This window comes from Eublepharis macularius, chromosome 1, assembly GCF_028583425.1.
Source record: "Eublepharis macularius isolate TG4126 chromosome 1, MPM_Emac_v1.0, whole genome shotgun sequence".
Classification (NCBI taxonomy): domain Eukaryota; kingdom Metazoa; phylum Chordata; class Lepidosauria; order Squamata; family Eublepharidae; genus Eublepharis; species Eublepharis macularius.
In genome coordinates this window covers 132,090,808-132,105,242 of record NC_072790.1, presented here as the reverse complement: position 1 = coordinate 132,105,242, position 14,435 = coordinate 132,090,808, and the positions used below count along the sequence as shown (strand labels likewise).

At 44.7% G+C, this 14,435-nt stretch overlaps 1 protein-coding gene across 3 annotated transcripts in view; it reads right to left on the bottom strand.

Moving 5' to 3' along the window:
* SCAF8 (SR-related CTD associated factor 8) overlaps window positions 1–14,435 on the bottom strand; it is a 122,168-nt gene that overhangs the window by 69,412 nt on the left and 38,321 nt on the right. For all 3 annotated transcript variants that reach the window (XM_054969837.1, XM_055004009.1, XM_054969838.1), the window contains exons 9-12: window positions 9,766–9,880; window positions 3,163–3,294; window positions 1,460–1,572; window positions 1,151–1,344 (exon numbers count right to left, since the gene is read on the bottom strand). In XM_054969837.1, the coding sequence (XP_054825812.1) occupies window positions 1,151–1,344; window positions 1,460–1,572; window positions 3,163–3,294; window positions 9,766–9,880 (554 nt within the window). The remainder of the gene's footprint in view (window positions 1–1,150; window positions 1,345–1,459; window positions 1,573–3,162; window positions 3,295–9,765; window positions 9,881–14,435) is intronic.

Genomic DNA, 14,435 nt, shown 5'->3' with positions numbered 1-14,435 from the left:
AAGGGGAGGGTGATCAGCTGGATGGTGGGCTGCTGCCGCAGCGCCACCGCTACGGCAGCATGCATGGTAGCACGAGGCAGTGACGGCCTGGAGCCAGCTGGCTCCTTTGCTGCCGCACCACCTCCTGAGCCCTGCAGGGCAGTGGGGAAGGCTGGAGCTGCCTCCTCCAGCCCTTCCTGCCCCTCAAATTGCCATGGCGGCCATTTGAGGGGCAGGAAGGACTTTCTCCACCTCCTCTGCCGCTCCGCGGGCGGCGGGGAGGGCTGGAGCCACTGCTGCCGCCAACGCTACAAAGGTAAGTGGGGGTGGGTGCGGGTGGGATGATGTTTAAAGGGCCCTGCCACTGCTTGCAAGCAGCGGCGGGGCTCTTTAAACTCAGCCCCGAAGCTTTCCAAAGCATAATGAATGCTTCGTAAAGCTTTGATTTGGGATTTCTGAATTGGGGCTGGCATACTTTACAGATTGGGTCCGATTTGGGCATTTTTCCCCGAATTGGATTCCCAAACCGCACATGCCTATCCACAATGAGATATTTAATTTACATTATGAGTGGGCCAAAGGGGGAACTGAGCCCACCCCTATCCTGTCCATCTTTTTTCCTACTGTGCCTCCAAAACTGTAATCATTTCCATCAGGAGAAACTGCTAGTGTTCTGAGGTGAAAAGTACATGCAATTCATGAGGACTGCCAATGTTGCTTTAAATCATGCCCCATACACACTGGAAGGAGTTTGACTGGACCTGCACAGGATAATAGCCATGCAAGTTGGGGGAGTTCTCCCTCTCTCTTTTCTGTCAACAGAATTCTTATCTGGAAGACAGAGGCAATTTGCTTTCTTCCCTCTTGGCTGCAGCCCCTCCTTTAAGTGACTATTAATCAACACAGGTACTGCAACCTCAGGAATCAACTTTCTTGGGGTCAAAAGTGACTGTTCTGTGTGTGTGGGGGGGGGGGGGGGGGGGAGAAATATACAAACACCTGCTCTTCTTCTGACCATGCCACTGAATCCAACCCCAGATATGAAGAGCCCAAAACTGCAGCCGGGGCTGGCTTGGTTTGTAGATTTTTGATCCATGTGAGATCCAGCTCTTGGCTACTAGACATAAGGATTATATTGTCTTAAATTACAAAGTGAAAACATGTTACCTACCACTTAGTGTTTTGGATCGTATGGGAGGTAACCCTTTTTTCTGTCGTTCTTTCTCTCTTTCTCTAGCTCTTCTTTCACTGGAGTATGACCTCGAGGATTTCCTTTTTCTTTCTCTTGATCTAGACCGTGAACGTTTTCTATGTTTACGCTTTCGAGAGCCAGATCGTGATCTGGACCTTCTTTTTCTTGGGGACCTATAAAATATTAATTTTAATAATGCCACTAGAAAAATATTCCACCAGAAATACACAATTAGATTTTTAAAAATTAGTATAAAAGTATCTACTGGGGTAAAAGAAATTATATAACCTTGAACGAGATCTTGAACGTGTTCTTGATCTTGAAAGAACTGTTGATTTCTTTTCCTCTTGCTCAAAGACTTCCTGTTCAACAACTTCTTGCCCTTCATCTATATCCATGTCCTAAGTATATAAGAAAAGGAAATATGGTGACTCCAATTCAGCAATACCAACCCATGAACATTAAAACAAAATCTTATTAAATGGATGTGGTTGTATACTTTCTCTCTCACACACATACACACAGACACAGAGGTTCAGGGGGGGACTCTTTGAGTGTACAATGTCATATTCACACAACACGCATGGCCCCAAGAAGCAATCAAGATTGTCAAAACTGACTATAAAATTCTATTTCATGGCCAGAACAGGGGGTACCCTTGGTCTCAATATGCACAAGTCATTTTTGCATATGGGAATATTTGAACAAAGCCATTGCATTTCTTATTTAAAAGCTTTCATCCTGCTAAAGAGTAAGTCAAGGCACTTTAGGAAAAAAATTATGACATAATACATAAAACAAAACACCCCCCTCAAATTAAAAACACACAGCAATCACAATTTAAAGAAGCAAACAGCCAAAACAGCTTAATATTAAACCACTAAACCCCTCAAAAGTCCTCTAAAACTCACTGCTTTGCAGATTTTTCTATAAGTCAGGGGGATTTGTCTGACAAAATGAGGAAGACTTTACCATGATGGGGAAGCCAACAAAAAAGCCTGTGATTGGAGTGGCACAGTGAACCACCAGAAGAAAGGGGATAACCAGATAGAGAGAGGTGACCCCTCAATTATGTCGGTTGTAGGTCATGAAGTGCTTTAAAGGTCAAAAACAGCATCATGAACTGAACCGACACAAGCAGACCACAAATGCAGCACCTTTACTGCAGGTGATATATGCACAAAATTATTTAGCCCAGTCAAACATTGGGCGGCTGCATTATAAACCAACTAAAGCTATTCAGTTCTCTTCAAGGGTAGACTCACAAACAGTCCAACTTTTAGGTTACCACAGCATGGATCAGAGTTGCTAGGTTGGCTACACCTAGGAAAGGCGCTGGTTTTCAGGCTAAGTGCAACTGAATAAATGCACTCTTAGCTACTGCCATCACTTGTTTTCCCCCAAGAAACAATACCGGGAATATACAGTCAAAGAAATTTTGGATTTTTGTAACAATATATTAGTGCAAAGTGTGCAAAATTGCAAAGTGTCCACAATAAATACAATTTCATACAAAGTAATAAATATATAATAAATACAAGGTAACAGTTATACAAGGTAACAGTTGTTTGTCTGTGTTTTTGTAATGTTCATAGAAAAGCATCTGGGTGAGAGCTGCAGTAGAGCCTTCTTAGGAATGTAGGCAGAGAGTCCCACAGGGAAGGGTGACCACAATCCAGATCAAATGAAAATATTGATGTGCCGACGGGATTATGCTTGCATATTATACCATTCCCGTTTCGTATAAACGGTATAAATGGTGGTTACTGGCATGAACCACCATTTCAGCGCAACGGACATGTCAGTAATGAAGATATCATGTGGTGAGCTGTTCTAATTGAAGACCATTAGGAAGTCCAATAACTGTGCCCAGGAAGAAGTTGTTTATACGAAACGGGAATGGTATAATATGCAAGCATATGACCCATCAGACTTCTCTTTAACCAGAGAAGTCATACTACATTAACTCAGAGAGAAATAGTGAGTTTCACCTGCTGTTGAACATCCATTGAATTGTCCAGGTTTGTTTCAACTTCTAAAAACTGCTGGTGGTTACTATCTTGTGAGGGCGTCGCAGAATGCTCAGAACCAAAATTTCCCTCTTGAGTTTCCTCAGGACTAGCCTGCAAAGTAAGAATACATGGCATTACTCTTTTTGAGCTGAAGATGTACGCAAGGCATATGTAGTGGCACAATTTGCATAAATTACTGGAGTATTTTTAAAAAATTTTATTTTTTAAAAAAACATTTCAATTGTCATGATTTGAGTTTGCCTCCAATGAAACAAGCTTAGGCAACTGCAATTTGAATTTAACTTTCCTTAAGCCCTTTTAACACTGCAACAGCCACTAAATACATGGGTTTTAAAACATCAGACTGTACAAACTACAGATACCATTAAACAACCAGTGTGCTAGTCAATCTTACCCAACTCTCAAAGAACTATTTCTCTCAGTGCCAGGTATAAAATAGAAATTCACATTTGGAATAAAGTAAATTTGTTACGAATGTATTCTTCATAATATGTTCTGGAGAATGCATTCTTGGTGAGTTTATTGTCTTCAAAAAATGAAATTCAATTTTATATTGCAGGATAGAGATGAGCACGAACCGAAATACAAACTAAAGTTCGTAATGAACCAGGGCGGTTCGTGCTTTGCGAACCAGTGGTTCGTCAGAACCCATTTCGGATGAACCGCCACGAACTTTATGCTGGTTCGTTTTTTTGGTTCGTCACTGTAGACAGCCTGGTGCCGATCATTTTCCTAGGCAACAGGGGATGGACTTCCTACAGACCTTCTGTTGACCCAGAATTGGCCTTCTGCTGGTCTGGAAGTGACTTTCTGCTGACCCGGAAGTGATGATTTGCTGACCTGGATATGACGTTTTCACAAACCAAACGAACCGATTTGTGAACCGAGGCAGGTTCGTGAGAGTTGGTGGTTCGTGAAATGCGATGAACCATGAACCGCATGGTTCTTTTTTCTGGTTCGTGCCCATCTCTATTGGAGGAGAATGTTGTAGAGATTGTAGGATATAAATGTTTGAAAAAAATTAACCAATCATTTTTTCTATCATCATATTGTGCATTTCATCTAAAAAGAAGTTCATCATATTAGACCAGCTTGAAGTTCAGCAACTAGTACGAAGCTATGATTAGAAATAAGTTATAGAAATATAACTGAGTTGGACACTATAAATAAGTCACAGGTAGTGTTGTAAACTTCTGTTCTGAATTTCAAGGACAACATCCGGCATATAGGACTTGAGAATCTTCAAACTCAACTAGACATAACAATTTGGAATAGTGGTGCTTACTATGAAGAGCCTTCCTTGATGACGAATGAAGGGAATCCAAGATGGGTTACTCCTCTCACTTGCTCAGCAGGCAGACTTTGCTAATTAGTAAGCCTAACTAGCCAGCAGAGAAGCAACATCCCAATTTCAGGACGTAGTATGCCAAGTAGTGCATGACTTCTCCACCACCACAGAGAAACAAAGAGTTAACTTGGTGAAAACATGCCTATAAAATAGAAAGGTGAAAGGTGGAAAAATCAGAAAAAACTGGAACAATAAGAATCTAACAGCCCCTGCTTGGGTGGGAAAGTCTTGGCTGAATCGACAGCCATGTCACAGCATGTTATTCCAGGTGGGTCTGAATCCCCACCATTCACCATCAAGGAAACTTCCTCATGGTAAGTACCAGCAGTCTATTTTCTGACAGTGGAGTACTTAGTCCAAGATGAGATGTTCAAAAGCAGTGTGCATGTCTTGGAAAGGATTCAGAATCACTGTAAAGCAGTTTCATCTGGAGAGACCCTGCTGTAGCACTTCCTGCCAAAAGTGCCATCAGCCAATGCACATATGTAACATGTAGTGCTGGATGACTGATGAGACTGAAGTCCACATGGCAGCCTTACAGATCTCTTTCGAAGGTGCCTGAGTGCAGAATGCTGCTGAAGTTATGTGCTGATACTCTTCTACGTATAAGAAGATGTTAGGTTTCACATTAATGAGATGCAGGCCCTAATCCACCTTGACACTGAAGACAATCCTCCTGAGTTGGCATTGTGTTTCAAGTAGATATGAAGGGCCTTGCATGCATCCAGTTTGTACCAATTCTCCTCCCTTAGATGCTGTGGTTGGGGCAGGGGCAGAAAGATGGTAGTACAAGCTGTAGCAACCTGTGGAAAATTCTCTTTTGTAGAAAGGTAGGATCTGTATACATAATTACTTGATACCTGTGGAAAACACAATGTTCCTTCCTGAATGAGACGGCTTTGAGCTCAAAACAAGTCAGTCGAATGTGACAGCAACCAGAAAATCTACTCTGAATGAGAGGTAACATAAGGATGTAGACAGCAACAATTTGGAGGATGACTTTGTTAGTGAGCGCAGAACTTTGCAGAGTCCCAGGAAGAATCATAACAGAACCGCATAGAATTATCTTACTGGAGTGTGAGATAAGAGGGATGTTGATCCTGTAGTAGACAACAGTGATGAAAGAGCTGATGCTGGCACTTTAAGGTCTGTTAGCGGAGGCCCTGTTGGTGGCCTGCTTAAAGAAACTGGAGAATCTCTTTGTTGCCCATGGTGGCATTTGAGACTGCACCATCACAAGTAGGCCTTCCAAGTCATATTCTCTAATGTTAGTGGTCTGCCTACAAAAGACCAGGATATTTATGAAAGGCTGAGGTCTGAAGAATGTGCTGCTCAATCTCCAATGGGGAAGCATAACCAGGCAGGATTTGAGTGGAGAAATAAGCCTTGGTGGAGCAGGTTGTGAGCTACAGGAATAATCAGTGTAGGATGAGTGGCCAGTTGAATTATGTCCAAAAAACCCTGTATGTAGGACCAGTGGAGCAGTATTAGGAGACTTCCAGTTACTTGGATCTCACTTTCCTAAGGACTCTTGTAGGGAAAAGAGTGGAGTATACAAAAAGCAGACCAGGCAGCTAGTCCACAGTAAGGCCAGCTACTCCCTCTGTTCTCTCAAAAAGAAAATTGGAATAAAACCTATTAATTATTTGATTTGCTGAAAAGACAAACAAGTCTAGGGAAGGCTCTGAAGATACTGAGGTTCAGTGGCCCATTCTGCTGAGTAACAGGGCCATGTTCGTGGTTGTTCGTGAGTCCCTGTTCATGGATGGCAACGGACAACGAACATCATGTTCGTGTTTTTTTTTCTGTTCATGCCCCTCTCTACTTCAGATGGGCTCCAGCCCCTGTGATGAGGAAAAGACGAGGGGGACATTTTCTGTCAGATTAGTACCACCAAAGCATTTGACTGTCACTGAAATTAATATCTGGAAATGGCACCAATACTGATTTGCCTTCTTATCCTGTTAAAGAGATCTTTGCAAGGTCTGAAATGAAGTCTTGCCTGTGCCATTACTTCTACTGAGAGGTTTATACGGGCTTGGGGTTGTACCAAAACTATGAGATCTGTCAGTCTAGGATATGAGTGACTGTACCTTGTCTATTCTCATTGCATGAAAAATAGTCCATCTAGGACTCAAAGAAGATGTGTAGATGCCTGAACCTCTTGGATGGGACTGGAGAACTCTTGTTTAGGTTTACCATAGAGGGAATGAAAGTTAATTGTTGATCTCATATTACTCTCCCTGCACCTAAACAGCAAATGAGCAAGTTGTCCAAATAAAGATAGAGGGAGATCCCCAAAAGTGTAGACGCTCTATCTTGGGCTACCATGAGCTTTGTAAAGACCCTGTTGGCAGAGAGAAGACCAAAGAGAATGGCTGCCTACAGTTAGTGTAGGTGGTGATAGGAAAAGTGTAGGAATCTCTAACGGCTGGGATGAATTGGGATGGCAGCACATGCCTCCATAATTTAGGGAATGTTTAGGGAAGCTACCGTCTCCATAATTATCTCAATTTCTCCAGGTTCCAGAGGTTTCAGAGCCAGAAGAGTAGAAGAACCTAGCTGTGGAACAGGCAAGATTGGGAAGTTACAGCCCCCTCTCCACAGCTAGTTAAACACAGTCTTGGTTGCAGAGCAAGTGGGCAGAGTAACTTGCTGGATTCCCTCCTCCACCATCCGAGTATTATAATTTTACACTGAATCTGCAGGATTCATCTGGAGTAGGAGGCAGCACACTTTTAGTAAGTGTAAAACTGGTTACCAAATTCATGTTAATGAATTTGCTCCTCCTAGAAGTTCCCAAAAATGACTGCATGAATGCCATATACAACACAGGATTGGTAATTCAGCTGAATAGCTATATCCCAACACTATCTGAAGTTACATTAAAAGTGTTTTACAGCAGCAATATTTGGTGACACCTAGTGGCAAGACTGTTCAGGTTCTTAACCTGAAGAGAAACTCTTAAAAACAAAAAAGGTTTGTTCAAGAATACCAGTGTGTGCACATAAAAAGTGTCACATTACTTCCCACCATCTGATCTCAGTTCTTTCAGCAAAGTTTGTGTTTTTTCACTGTCTCTATACATACTGAAAACCAGCTGTATAGCTTTGTCTAATTCTTTAGTATTACTTCTGCTCTCAGGATCTTTTATATTCCTACTCTCTCCCTGTCCCTCTTTCCCTATTTACTTTCATAAGCCACCCAAACTTTCTATTGTTACAAAAAAGCTGCCAAACATTCTTGTTTGATCCAGAAAAAATTCATGCAACTATAAAGAAAAGTTATCAAATAATAACGCTCTGAGATTTTGCCTGGGCTATGCATATTCTGCCAAACACAAGAGGCACTCAATACAAGAGGTCAAAAAGATAAAAGAAACAGTCTTGGTTTATGTATAAATGAATGATATTATTCATAAGGAGTGACTTAAAAGTGTGGAACATGTACAAATAGATAACACGTTAAGAGGATAAATACATGAACATCATTCAATGTGCAGAGCAACTGCAGTACAATTAAACAAAATTTGGGCTACTTAGTTCCTATACGAGTGGTACTGATGTAATTTTCTTTCACCCTGGCATTTTCGCTATTCAGCTGTACATGGATAGGTGGATTTCTGGAACTTTCTGAATTCTCACAGCGATTTCGTTATCATTGGTTATATTTTTTCCCTTTTTCTTTTCTCTCAGCACATTTTATTTAATTAATGTCTATATGTCTTTTGTAACAGATTTATGTTCTGTTTCCCTCCATGACTGGCTGATACAACTAGTAAGTGTTATTTCTCTGTTGTAAGAGTTTACATTGGTGTTGTATTACAGAGAAATATGTTTTGACTTTTTTTCAGACTGACAACAACACGGTCAGACTACAAACGTTTAAGCAACTTTGAAGAAAATATTGAAATGGGACTTAATTAACCAGCAGACTGTCAGTTGTTTGGCTCAGCTGTACAACAACTGCTCTGCATATTGAACGATGTTCACACAATTATCACAGTAATGTGTTATCTACTATATATGTTCCACACTTTGTCACTCCCTGTGATTAATATTATAATATTACAATTAATACATAAACCAGGATTTTGTTTCTCTTTTCTTTTTCCAATACCTCTGGTATTGTTTGTTTTTTCAGAGGTGTTTATCCCTTTTCCCTTGTTTTTTCTCTTATACTGCATGCACCAGGATAACCAAAAGCTTGTGATTTAATTATACAAACGAACCGTCTTTGCATAAATTTACATAACTATTATTAGAGATGAGCTGGAAAGGAAAGTGTTTTGAATTAACACTTTCTGCAACACTATGTGTCTCTGCAGCAACCACTTTTCAAAAACTGTTTAAGAAAGTGTTCACAGTAAGGACAACAAAATGGCTTCCTTCAAACTGAGCATACGATACTGTCAGCGGCCAAACAGTATTGTGTTATCACAATCAGATAAAAGAAAAAAAAAGGAGCAAGTTAAGAAAAAACTAGAGAAAAATAATGCCAGTGAACAGGCCTGAAAAAGCAACAGTCAGAATTATGAAGGGAATATTTCTGCCATTTTGGATATACTACCTTCAATCTCAAAATCAGAATGAGAACACATTCAGCACAGACTAATTTTCCCCATTTTTATGTGGAGGGCCTGTCGCTCAGTGGAAGAGCCTCTGCTTTGCATGCAGAAGGTGCCAGGTTCAATCCCTGGCACCTTTACTTAAAAGGACCAAGCAGTAAATGATGTGCAAGACTTCTACCTCAGATCATGGAGAGTTGCTGCCAATCTGAGTAGCCAATACTGACTTTCATGGACTGACAGTCTGATTCAGTATGAGGTAGCTTTATATGTGTTAATGTTTCCTTGATGTCCATTTTGATAATTTGAGCCTCAGGTTTGATAACTGCCTTAACTGAAAGTGTTACTGGAGTGCAGTGTGTTTTCTTTCTCTTCCCACTCATGTTACCTTTTGAACCACTTGTGCTAACATATCCCTGCCAGGTGCTTCTTAGTAGCAGCTGATGATATGGAAGGCTCTTCAAAAAGGTTTTGGTATATGGATGGCTCTTTACTTACCTTTCAAGATTCCACAGCTAATCAGTTATAATGGGTTTGTGTTTTCTGATAAAGAACGTTTACAAGGTGATATCTTTTGATGCACAGGAGCAGCAATAAACATTATAAAAATCAGCAACACTTATTGTCCAAAGACAGAGTCACATACCTTTGCAGGTTGCTGCTCTAAAAGCTGCTGGCGAAGATGTTCTAGGTTTTGTTGTTGTAATTGTTCAGCTAGCTGATGAAAAAGTGAATTGTTCACAGACTCCGATACAAGAGGCCTAGAATAATATGATCAGAACAATCAATTTATTTTACTTCATGGCAACAACCTAGTAAATAAGTTCCCTATCAACTATGATTTATGTTGTAAATTCATATTATGATCCATTCATCTGGTTCTATTCATAAGGGAAGACAACTAGTCAAAAAGAAAACTGATGTCCAACCACAATAAGACAAAATAGCACACAAGTTTTCAAATCCTGTGGAACACTTCATCAAGAAAGATGACAAAAAAAGGGAGGGGGAGAAAAGATAAAAGAGTTCTACAGATATCAATAGTAGTAGTAGTAGTAGTAACAACATTTGATTTATATACTGTCCTTCAGGACAACTTAACACCCACTCAGTGTCAGGTCCAGTGTATATCTAAACTGTACTGACTCCATTTTCTAATGCTTCTAGTGTTTGAGTATTCTCTTCCCAGGTGCACCAGTTCCCAGGCAGCATTCCCACCGGCGGAGACTGTTTTGTCTAACACCGTTCCACCAAGCATTGGCCTTGAAGGAGAGCAGCTTCCCAGGACTGAGAGATGTTGTTTTGAGAACTGTGGGGGGAGGCTGATCCAGATGGGTATTGTTACTCTGTATCTTATGCTTGCTCTTCATTGGTAACAATGATCATGTACCATCCTGATTCTCCTATTCAGGACAGTGGACTATAATGGACCTTTTCTGCAGTAAAGTTTCCTTTTCCAAACAATGGACTTGTGTTTGCTTCTAAAGGGAACCCTGTAGTGAGTGCCTTATTTAGCCACAGTCTGACATTTTGTTACCAATCATGTCTGAGTCGGGCCCAGCGGAATCCAAGGTTGTCCCGGACAGGGATCCTTTGTTTGATCCGTATGCGTCTCCCGACAATCAACCTGAGCAACCCGTGCAAGCCCAAGACTCCCAGGAGCTGGGAGCAGCCGGGAACGGAACCGGAGCCTCCACTTCCACCCCGCCTCTCATCGACCTCAGTACTCGGGCCGAGACCGAAGCCAACCTCGGGGCAAGGCCGAAAGCGACTGCTCTCCCTTTGATTTCGGTACCCACCCCGTCGGAGTGGGGAGCCAGACCCCGTGAAACCAGAGAGCGTCGGGCAGGTGGACTTCATCCACTAGTTTCGATGGAAGGGCGCCGAAGCCTAGGAACCGTCCCGGAGCTAGACAGCAGCCAACCATGGCGATATTGGAACAGGACGTCCGAACAGGCGGAGGGGGACACGTCTCGCCGCGGCGCCCTGAGTTGGGATTACTCCGAACTTGTTTCGTGGAAAGAGCCAACGGAGGTCCCTGAACAAAGTTGGGAGCAGATACAAGGTCGCACCTATGCGGTGGATACCAGCATCTCGGCTGTGACGGGTATGGCCAAGGGAATCCTAGCTGCGAGATCGAGAGTCGTCCAAGGGGACCCTCCTCCTTGGGGCCCCTTGTCCCCGGTGAGTGCAACGAATGAAGCTTCCATAAGCGAGCAACCGGGGGCAAGTCGAATGCAACAGCTAGAAGCTAAACTGATGGATATGGAAGAAAGTTTGGCCCATGCCATCCATTTAATTTCGGCAATGGGAGCAGGGGAAAGACTGTCCGCTGAAGAGATGGCGGTACAGATAGCTACCCTTCAAAGTGTTATCTCCTACCCGATGGAGAATGTCCAGCAGCGGCCGTTACCTACCGGCGAAGGGGACACCCATCCGGGCGAGACGGGAGAGCAACCCAAGGAACTTCCCGCACAGCAGGAAATTCCACCGGGCAAGGGAGACCCGGTTGAGCCACCCGGAGAGACCCCCACCGAACTGCCTAACCAGGCAGGAGATGTGCCGCCAGACGGGACTCCCGCTAAGAGGCCTACGGAAGGGGAAGAAAAGCCCAGTGATACACCGGTGAGACCCCCTCTTACTTCTTCTATAACGGTCCGGCCGGACCAAGAGGGAGCACACGCGGCTCCCTCTGAGGAGGGAGCCCCTCGGCAACCGCGAGACATTGTCCCCGCCGGGCAACCTACGGGGGACGGTCTAACAGCGCCACAAGGCCAGCCGCTGCTTCCCAGATTAACAACACCCGGAGGGGCAAGCCCGCGCGGCCTTCCACCGGTTCAACCCTCGCCGCTGCGGCCTCTCTCACCTCGACCGCAGCTCATATTATTGCAGCAGCCCCAGGACCAGCCCGTTTTACCACCCCCGAACCAACCGGGACGGCCTGCACCACTACGACACCTTCAACCCCCTCCTCAGCGGCCGATTTCCACTCTCCCACACCAACCTCCTCCACCTCGACAGCTGCCACTAACGCCTCCCGTGTTACCGGCCAGACCGAGACTGCCGCCTCCTGCTCGCCTGCCACTACAGCCTCCGGCCCAACCAAGACCAACCCCGACACAGCAACCACGGCAACCTCCGCCCGCACAACCAGCCCAACCCCAGCCGGCACCGCAAGTTCAACCGCCACCCGTACAGCAGGCACCGTTGCCCCGACCGAGACTCCAGTTACCTCCTCCTGTTCCTCAGGCGCAACTAAGACTGCCGATGGACTTTTACCCAGCGCCTGCTCCGAGACAGGAACTCCCGATGGGTTGGGTGAAGCTGGAAGCCACCTTCGATGGGGATCCATCCAAATTGGGATTTTTCCTAGTCCAAGTGGTACAGTTTTTCAACCGGTGGGGGCACCTCTTCGGCAGTGAGGCCAGTCAAATCGAACATCTTGGATCTCGTTTACAGGGCAAAGCAGCAGACTGGTATGTAGGACTATACAATGTTGGGGCCCCAGAACTCGATACTCTTCAGGGGTTAGTGGATGCTATCCGAGCGCAGTATGAAGACCCCTTAGAAGAAACCCGGGCCCGAACAGAGTTGCAAGCCATCAAACAAGGCAGCATGTCAGCAAGAGACTATGTCACAAAATTCCGGCAATTAGCAGCCAAGTGCCCTAGGTGTGAGGAGTCCACCAAAATTATTCTGTTCAAACAAGGCCTTAACCCGAGACTTCTGGACAGAGCCCTCATGCAAGACAATCCCCCCACGTTGTTAGGGTGGATCCAACTTGTTTGCGAAGTAGAAAATCGCATGTTGGAAGTCCGTTTGGTTGAACAACAACAACAAACGGGACAAAGAAGGCCATTGACCTTACAAAGGGGAACACGGGGAGCTAGCTACGCCACCCGTGGAGCGAGAGATGCTAGATGGCAACAAGGGCTATGTTTGCAATGCGGACAAGCTGGTCACTTTGCAGCACAATGCCCTTACCGGCCTGTGCAAAGACCTCCGCTCCAATTACGGCGTCCAACCCTTGCTCCGTTTCCTACGCTCCAACGCCCGACTCCAGCACCCCGAGCAAATAGAGGCCGCGGCGCTTCCCAAAGGCCAGCCTCGGAGAGAGGGCTGGAAGCAGAAGAAGTCATGGAATACGATCCCGCTTCCCCAACCGCAGAAGCTAATCCAGAAAGTCCCCAGTCGGGAAACGAAATGGATCTGTCGTGAAAGGACCCAAACGACAGATCCGTCCTAAGCCCGTCCCTGCACGGAACCGGCCGCCTGGGTCCATCTTATTCATGCCAGTGACTCTAATCAACCCAGAGAGGAAGATGCATATTCGGGTGCAAGCTCTTATTGACTCGGGCTGCTCAAGAGACATCATTGCCCCTGCTCTAGTCAATGGACTAGTCCTACCTACTCGGGATCTACAAAACCCAGTAATCTTTGAGCAAATGGATGGTACCAACATGAATCCTGTAACAACTGAAACCATCCCAGTGATCACAGGCATGGGACAACATTGGGAGAAGAGGTCCTTTGTCATCAGCTCGACTGCCAAGTACCCGTTAATTTTAGGCAGCAAATGGCTGTGTGATCACAATCCCTACATAGACTGGGCACAAGGATGTATTACCTTCAGTCATACCAACTGCAAAAATCACCGTTGGAATCAAAACTGGGGCGAAGATCCGACTCATAAAGAAAAGGCCCTTCTCACCCAAGAAGAAGTCAACCAAATACCCGAACCGTACTGGCCTTTTCTAAATGCTTTCTCTGAAGAGGAAGCAGATACTCTACCCCCGCACCGACGAACGGACTGTGCGGTAGAAATTTTACCCGGAGCCTCACTGCCCAAAGGACGACTTTATCCCATGAGTCTCCATGAACGCGAAGAGCTCCGGAAATTCATCGACACCAACCTCCAACGAGGGTTCATCCGCCCAGCCGCTAGCCCCCACGCCGCGCCAGTCCTCTTCGTGAAAAAGAAGGATGGGGGACTTCGACTGTGCACAGATTTCCGAGGCTTGAATGCAGTGTCCACCAACAACGCCTATCCTATACCGCTCATCCGAGACCTTCTCAACGTCGTGGCCCAAGGTAAGATCTTTACGAAATTAGATCTAAAAGATGCTTACTTCCACGTTCGTATCAAGGCAGGGGATGAGTGGAAAACCGCTTTCAATACGCCCCTCGGACAATATGAATACTTAGTTATGCCTTTTGGTTTGACGGGAGCCCCGTCCGTATTCATGTCCATGATAAACGAAGTTCTACACGAATTTCTGTACAAAGGGGTGGTAGTGTACCTTGATGATGTGTTAA